Source organism: Ammospiza nelsoni, chromosome 2 (genome assembly GCF_027579445.1).
Source record: "Ammospiza nelsoni isolate bAmmNel1 chromosome 2, bAmmNel1.pri, whole genome shotgun sequence".
Taxonomy (NCBI): domain Eukaryota; kingdom Metazoa; phylum Chordata; class Aves; order Passeriformes; family Passerellidae; genus Ammospiza; species Ammospiza nelsoni.
Genome location: NC_080634.1, coordinates 114162246 through 114171024, shown reverse-complemented (window position 1 = coordinate 114171024; position 8779 = coordinate 114162246). Strand labels below are relative to the sequence as shown.

The window sequence follows — 8779 nt, the reverse complement described above, 5'->3', positions numbered from 1 at the left end:
TTGATGGGAGAACTGTCTCATAAGAGCGGGTACCTGAATACAAAGAATTAGGTTTGTCCTTGTAGTACTTTGAAGCCACATGCTGAAAGGGCTTTGTTAATGAAGATACTACAAATATTACCAATGATCCAGAATTTATTTTCTTAGCATATTCTGCTCTCCTGGATTTGTTTTATGGGACTTTAAATACAAAAGGTAACTGCAATGAGGTCTCCCCTCAGTCTCTTCCAGGCTGAACAGACCAAGTGCTCTCCACATGCCTTCTCCTCAACACCTTCACCATCTTCACTGCCCTCCTCTGGACACTCTCTGATAGTTTAATACCTTTCTATTCAGCCTTTCATTCCCCATTCTGTCTGTATCTCCAGGATTGTCCCTTCCCAGGTGCAGAATCCAGCACTTTTCCAGTGTTCAACCTCATAGAGATGGTGATTGCCCATCTCTCTGATTTAGCAAGGTCTCTCTGCAGGCCCTCCGTGCCCTCCAAGGACCCAACAACTCCTCCCAACTTTGCACCGTTTGCCAACTTGTTTATTTGTCCCCTGTAACTTCCTCACCGTTATCTTTTCACCCTCAGTCCCCTTCCCACCGCTGCCATTCCCGATAAATGAGGGCCGGGAAGGGAACAGGCGGCTCCCGGCCCTGAGGCGGCCCCTCCCCGCCGCCAGGGGGCGCCGCCGCCGGTGCCGCCAAGGGCGCAGCGGCCTCCGGGCGCGTCTATCCCGGTTCCCGTGGGCCTCGCTCCCCTTCCCGGCTCCTCCGCTCCCGTTCCCCGGCTCCTCCGCCGCCGCTGCCCCTGCCCTCAGCCATGCTGAGCTCCCGATGCCCGGCCCTGTGCACGGCGCTGCAGCGAGCAGTGCCCGGCGGCCTCGCTTCCTTCCACTCCTCCGCTCGGCGCTGCCGCCCCGCCCGCGTCGCTGTGGTGAGTAATGGAGGAGCGCGGGGGCCGGGGCAGCGCTGAGGAGAAGCGTTTGTCTGTCTATGTCTGTCTGTTTGTTGTTTGCTTGTTTTTCCACTGTCTGGCTCTCCACAGCCACCCTCGGCCCTGCAGCCGGGGTCGCTCCGGTAGTGGGGCCGGTGCAGGGGAGGGCTCGGCGGGGCGGCGGCCTGGGAAAGCCTCGCCTGGTGGCTGCGACCGCTGGAAACCCTGGAGAGACGCTGAAATTGTGAAGAAAAAGCTGCTTGCAGTTCAGAAACTTGGAGGAAGCCAGACCAGGAGTGGGAAACATGTAAAAATTGGCGTGTGTATAGTTGTTGGCCTGGAGCTGATTTAGGAAGAACCCCAGAATTCCAGGATGGGTCAGGCTGGAAGGGAGCACGGTGGTCACCAGGGCCAGCCCAGAGCCCTGGCACAGGGTTGTATCCAGACAGTTTTGGAATATGTTCAGTGAGGGACACTCCATAGCCTTCTTGTTGTGAAAAATGCCAATCACTTCTTTTTAAAATTTTAAAGGTTTAATTGTAATAAAATGGTTATAAAAATAGTAATATAATTACAGTCATGAAAATGTGGACAATTAGGATTTAGAACAATACGAGACAATAAAAACAAAGAGTTATGAACAGTCCAGGTACCTTTTTCTGGGCAAAATAAGCCCGAAAAAGGATACATGTTAACAGAGGATTAACCCTTAAAAAATAGCCTGTTGCACCGGTTGCATATCCATACACCTCATACATGATGCATAAATTCCATTCAAACACAGGATTCTGTCTGGTCAGTGTCAACTTCTTCCTCCGAATCCGAGCAGCATCTCAGGGCTGAGCGAGGCAGGAAGAAGTTTCGTTTCTCCTGATAATGGAGCAATAAATTCTTTTTCTCTGAAAGATTTGGGTGTCCTATGGCTGCTATCTCACTGCAAGTCCTTTCTTTAAAAAAAGTATCTTATGTGGCATAGTTTCTATTTTAACCTTATGTTATAACCTAAAACCATATTTAACACACTACTTAAGAAAATTAATACAGCATAACTTTCTAACATAGCGCACATAATATTCATTTTAATATTTGCGAAAAGCCAATCATAAACTACACATTTTTCACACTTGTCCCAGTGCTCAGTCACTGCACAGGAAAGAAATTCTTCCTCATGTTCAGGTGGAACTTTGCATTACTTTATGCCCATTCCTCTTGTCCCATTGCTGGGCGCCTCCAAGCAGTGCCTGACACCCCCATTTAGATATTTGTACACATTAATGAAGTCTCATCATCTCTTCTTGAAGCTGAACAGCTCCCTCAGCCTTTCCTTGCAAGAGAGATCCCTCACTCATCCTCACTGCCCTCCACTGAACCCACTCCAGGAGCTCCATGAATCCTTTGTACTGAGGAACCCAGGAGGATTTTACTTGAAATAGTTTATAATGTTACTGGGTGAGGTACTGGCAGTGAATGTGTTTAAACTGGGTTATGCTTTTTGGCAGGAAGGGGGTAAAACATTGCAAACCCAGAAGAAAGCAAGGAGGAGGCTACAGATTGCTCAGGAAAAATCCAGGCTGTAGATGGTGTCACAAATGGATACACAGTTTTGGAGCTCAGTGGACAGTCTTTGAAGCTTGAGCTTTGCATAGTCTAGACAGCATTAAATATAACAGAATAAGAAGGCACTGCCTGCATGAAGAAATCTGTTTTGAGGCAGAATTGGTTTGGGAAAGGGCAGAATGGTGCTCCAAATGGCTAAAAAATAACCCAACAGCAATGCTGTCATTTTAGCAAGTCACAGCTTTTTAAATAGACCTGGGAAAACAAATGTGATTTTTGACATTAGTGATGTAAAATTTTTGACTGTGGTAAAAACCAGATCTATTATCAAGCAGGTACTGAAATAACAGAAGAGTTTATATTTAGAAGAGTTTACAATAATAATGTTACAGTATTTTGGTTTCACTGAGTTTCAAAAACATTTTAGAAGTGTGGCTCGCAGAGCATAACCCTAGCACAGTTGCTTGTCTCTTTATTCAGTCTAAATTAAATGAAAGATGAGAAAAAAAGTTACAAAGCAAAAGGCAACTCTTAAATATCAGAACAGGATTTACATGGACAGAAGAACATTCAGGTATCTTGCTCGTTTGGTGAAGTGATGGTGATATTTGGTGAGAACAGACACCTGGGTATTGTGACCAGAAAGTCCCCTCAAGTCTAACACTACTAGATAAGACTTTTTCAGTTGTGAGTTTCCTTTCAGTTGTGAGTTTCTGTTCATGTGTCTATGTTTAAAAACTCTCAAGCATCAAAAAAAAAAAAACAAAACAAAACCAAAAAACTGAAGGAAAACCAGGAAGGAAGAGATTAAAGTTAAAAAAAAAAATTAATAAAAAGAGAAAGGAAAATTGACTTCCTAACAGGATTTTTTTCCTTTCAGAACAAAGAGCCAAACAAAAAGCTCCAAAAGAGTTCACCTATATACTTTCAGGATTTAGATAAACCTTTGGAATTTTTTGGTTTAGTTTCATTCTTACAATGGCTTTTGGGAAAAAAAAAAAAGTTTTTTATCCTTCTACTTTGTTAGATTCTCCACCTACACAAGGGTAGCTCACTGCTTTGTGCTTTTTATTATCTGGTGTGTATAAACAAATTAAAAGTATTATTTCCACATAGTTAAAGACAAGTATGGCTAATATGGCATAACTGTATTACTGCATTAAAAGTGATTTAGCTGTTGATCTCTGATGCAGATGCTCAGGTAAAAGACAGCAGCAGGTAAAGTAGTTTATTTTAGGTGCCCCCTCAGAGTGCATTTCTGTCCCTCTTCTGGTGGATGTGCACCTGGATGAGGAGGTGTTTCACATGGATGTGGACACTACATAAGAAAGATAAATGACACTCAGAACAACCCACTGTGTGCCCAATAAAAACATTCCTAAGGGCAACATACCAGTTTATTAAATGTGGTATAAATGTATCAGCCAGGAAATAAAGGGTGGTTATTTCTGAGCCCTGTGATGGGTTGCTATAAATAGGAAATGCCATTTCTGCAGTCTGCCAGGTGGTGACACCAGTGCTAATAGCGTGGTGTTCACTGGCATTGTAGAAGCTTGCTTTTAAATTGTTGTTAACTATTTTTTAAAATCTTACCTTGTGAAAGATCCTGTGGGGAGTTTTGTGTCACCTATTAATTTCTCACTAATTTCTCTGTTGTTTCTCACAATACTCTGTTGATTTCTCACTAAATACTCTGTTAATTTCTCGCTGCAGGTCCTGTCTGGCTGTGGTGTCTATGATGGCACAGAAATCCACGAGGCATCAGCGTAAGTCGCATTTTGGGAGTTTGGGCTCCACAAAAGTCTCCACTACATTGCAGCAGTTTGTTTAATTTAGCTTTGCTGTCTCTGGCTGTCAGAATTACCCTGAGAGATGAGTGATGAAGCTTTCTCACGTTTTTGTCACAGCCTAATTGTGAGCTCAGGCTGCATTCTTGTAGAACTCAGTGATTGTCCAAAGATGCAGCACCGTGCATGTGATGCCAGAACAATGAGTCTGAGAGAGACTCTCTTCAGAAACAGGAATTCAGAGTTTCAGATTCAATCTCAAGAGGGTCAAATACAGACTTAATTTTAGAACAACTTGAGTTTCTGTTCCTAGGGCTAAATCTAACAGCAGAATTGTTAATGCTTAAATGGAATTAACTCTTACTGTGAATTAATAAGAGATGTGTCACCTAGACTAGATTAAATGTTAGTGGCTATGTTAATTGTGAGATTCTTCCATAACACCTGGGGACTTGGAGAAAGGAAGCTGGTTGCCTGCTTTGGTGGGATGTGTGCTTTTCCTCATCTTTCAGAGTCAGTTGGTGGAATATTTGTAGCAGGTTTAGGGGTCAGATAAAGCCTTTCCCTTGAAGTTTTCTGCCTGTTGTATCTCCATGTTTGCAGTATCCTGGTTCACCTGAGCCGTGGGGGAGCTGAGGTTCAGATGTACGCTCCTGATGTCCCTCAGATGCATGTCATTGACCACAGCAAAGGGCAGCCAGCTGAAGCTGAGTCAAGGTAGGCCTGGGATGTGTTAGGCTTTCTTCAGATGCAGCAGCCTGTAATGGCTCTTGTAGCACTTGGCTGAATGCCTTCAGTAGCTTTGTGCCAGCTGTGGTGGTTTTCTTGGAGAGGAGGTATTACATGAGTGTTCTGGACCTGATTACATACAGTCTGTCGGTGCCTGTGTTTCCCAGCAGTAGCATTTCAGAACCTTCAATAGCTTCAGTTACTAAATACCCAAAGCAGTTCTTGCTTCCTCCCTTCCTCACCCTCCTCTTCCTCTGCAAAACTTTATTTACTCTGTTCTGTGTGCAAATGCTGAATTAATCACATTGTTTTATTTCTGGTTCTTCAAGGAATGTTTTAGTGGAATCTGCCAGAATTGCTCGTGGTAAAATCACAAGCCTGGCTAAGCTCACTACAGCAGACCACGATGCTGTGATATTCCCTGGTGGATTTGGAGCTGCCAAAAACTTGTGAGTGCCAACTAAACATCAGATTCCTCAACTAAATATTCGTAATTAACTATGCATAATCAGCCTGGCAAAGAGAGGGCTTTGGGGTTGTCCAATTGCAGCCTTTCAGTACCTGAAGAAAACGTGCGGAAAAGATGGAAAGAGACTTTTTACAAGGGTCTGGTGTGATGGTACAAGGGGCAATTGCTTCAAACTAAAAGAGAGTAGGTTTAGATGAGACACTAAGCAGCAGCTGCTTGTGTGAGGCACTGGAACAGGTTGTCCAGAGAAGCTGTGGATGTCCCATGCCTGGCAATGTTCAAAGCCAGGTTGGATGGAGCTCGGAGCAACCTGGCCTAGAGGGACTTGTCCCTGATTATGGCAGAGGGGTTGGAATGAGATGATCTTTAAGGTCCCTTCCAGCACAAACCATTCTCTCATTCTGTGAACTAAGATTCACGCAATAAAATCCATAAATGACCTTATTTACTACATATGTAACTCCTAATTAATAAGGATAACTCCTCTCAAAGTCTTCTCATTGCCTTGTTTTAAATTCTCTGAACAATGTTGATGAGAACTGAAGAGTTCAGATAATGCATAAGAAGTTCTTTTTCCTTCCCCTAGTGGTGTCTCTTTTTGGATCTGAGGGAAGTGAAGGTACAACTTTAATGGTTTCAGGTGCTTGTAGTGTTATTATTCTGTTTCTTCCTCTCTGCCTACCAAAAAATCCCCTCTTGCATCATAATTATAAAACAACAGCAGACTCAGAAAAAAAAAAGGAAACAAAAAGTGTTAGCCATGTGTAATACTGCTTATCTTGATCTTGTGATGCATTTTTGTTGGCTTGGAGAAATGTGAATGTTACTTCCCTATTCTTCTTACATATTTTTCTTCTTTGAAAAGATTGCTGTACAACTTCTTAGTAATCCTAGAAAGCTGATTTGATGATTCTCATTTTAAGATATTTTTATTAAGTAAGGGGCTTTCTGGCAGACCAAAACCTTAGAAAAAAGCCATTTTGGTTGAAGCATTAATGGTCATCTAGGGAGTGTTTTTAACCAGTTTTTTAGTAGCTGTTAAGTTAGGTATGACCCTTTGGAGCCAGTTTCACAGCAGACAGGCAAATACCTCTGTTTGTAGGTTTAAACTGAGCTTTGTGTAAGTTTCTTGTTGTGACAGATCTACCTTTGCTGTTGATGGGAAGGATTGCAAGGTGAACAGAGAAGTTGAGCGAGTCCTGAAAGACTTCCACAAAGCAGGCAAACCTATTGGGTATGTATGTGAGTTGGATGGCATTTGTTTCAAAGTGTGAGCATGGAGACAGCCTGTGTCTTGTTGAAATGTGCAGCTGTTGTTTTTAGAACTGGAAAAAGGATCTTCTGTTTTGTATCATTTGCAGCCTTTTTTTTATATTTGTTTTTCAAGATTTGTGTATGTTGGTGTTTGTCAAAGGAGAAGCTGGGGAAATGCTGAAAGGAAGTTGCCTTGTGACGTTTCTCAGATTTTCAAAGCTGTGTCCATTTGAATCATGTCAGTTGTGGGCAAGTTCTGGACTAGTGGTGTTATAGAATTGCTCTTACAGTTCCTTCTGTTGCAGCCTGTGCTGCATTTCCCCAGTGCTGGCAGCAAAGGTGCTCTCTGGTGCTGAGGTAACTGTGGGCCATGAGGAAGAGGAAGGGGGCAAGTGGCCTTATGCTGGGACTGCAGGAGCCATCAAAGAGCTGGGAGCAAAGCACTGTGTGAAAGAAGTAACCATATCCTTTCCTGGTCATTTCCATGTTGGGAGACAGCTCAGAAATGTGGCATTAAAGGAATGAACACATGTAAAATCTGTGCTTTTCCACATAGATTTTCATGGGAATGTGCAGTGGGTAGCAGATGGCAGTGGTGCAGTGCAGGATTAGAAGCTCTTCTGTACACAGCTGTGTAACTGCTGCTGTGTAACTGTACACTGGGAGTCAGAAGCTGTTCTCAGTCAGCTCCCTTAGGCACACAGTAATACACCAAGTGCTGAATGAATTTGCACATAAAACTGGTGTGGGTTACAGCTGGTCACTTCTCTTTGAGATTTTTATTTTCCTGAAGTTTAATGCTGCAGACTCTACTTAGAGACATTTGACTACCATAAGTGAATTTTGTAGGTTTTCTTGTGGTTTTGGGTGTTTCCACAGGTTTCTCATGCAGCATTTGTTTTTCTGGCAAAAAATACCTTGTCATAGCTTTGATTATAGGTTGCAGCTGTCTTTACAGCTGGATTGTATACCAGATTTGGAGGAAGTTTTATAGGATAGTGGAACTGTGAAGTTTTCATTTTGCAGGCAGCATCTGCAAGTGCTGGATTTTCCTTAACTCCTGTTTACGAAGCTCACGTGGATACAAAAAATAAGGTGGTGACCACCCCAGCATTTATGTGTGAAACAGCATTACACCATATCTTTGATGGCATTGGGGCAATGGTGAAGAATGTGCTAAAGTTAACTGGCAAATAAAAGCAGAAATGTTTTAATTTAGGATGTGGTATCAAACATATGGACCAATGGAGACCTTTGCACCTGCTTGTCCTGCTCACGCTGTAGTGAATGCTGATACAAAGCTGACTGATTCCCAGCTGCAGGGTTTTCCATGCCTTTTTGAGAGAGGGGCATTGCAGAGCACAAGGAGCCTGGCCTGAGACACAGAGGATTTTCTTGAGCTTTTCCATCTGGAGAGAGCTGACTGGATGTGTTCTGATACAAAAGTCTTCCCAACACACCAATGTCAAACCAGTTCTAAGGGGGGAAAAAGAGACTCAAGGCCCCTTTAGAAGCTGAGGGCAGATGTATTGTAGGGGTTTGGCACATGGCAACATATCTAGTGGATGAAGAATGGGAGTAGAGGAATGAATGCATGGTTCAAGGTGTCTAAGGTCAGGCCTGTGTCTGGGAAGTAACAGCCAGGGTCATCTTTTGAGGGAAAAGACATCTTCCACATCTAATTTAACTCAGTATTAATGAAAAGATTTTGTTTAAATTTCAAAGAATCCCACTTTCACAAAGTCATTCTGAACACCAATCAGCAGCAGGACACAACTGCCACAACAGCAGCACTTTGAAAAACTCATCCATTGGCCCATTATAGTTTTAAAAGATCTTGAAATGAAGAAGAAAATAAGAAAATAATATCCGCTGACGTGACGCACAACTCTAAGGACAGCACCCCGGTTAAAGCAGTTGTATGACAAGTAGTGAATGGAAAAAACAATCTCAAATAATCCTAACTTCCTCTGCTTTAGGGCAGTAAAGCTTCTCCAAAGAAGTATTATTGAATGTCTGGAATAATGATATATAAATAAATTAATTTCTGCCTTTATCTTA

General features: G+C 42.8%; 1 protein-coding gene across 1 annotated transcript; it reads left to right on the top strand.

The window, feature by feature from the left end:
• Positions 1–680: 680 nt before the first annotated feature.
• Positions 681–8779, top strand: GATD3 (glutamine amidotransferase class 1 domain containing 3). Its single transcript, XM_059466200.1, has 7 exons — positions 681–922; positions 4193–4245; positions 4870–4983; positions 5325–5444; positions 6606–6698; positions 7024–7180; positions 7787–8779. The coding sequence occupies exons 1-7, from the start codon at positions 809–811 to the stop codon at positions 7913–7915; spliced, it is 780 nt and encodes a 259-aa protein (XP_059322183.1). The 5' UTR covers positions 681–808; the 3' UTR covers positions 7916–8779.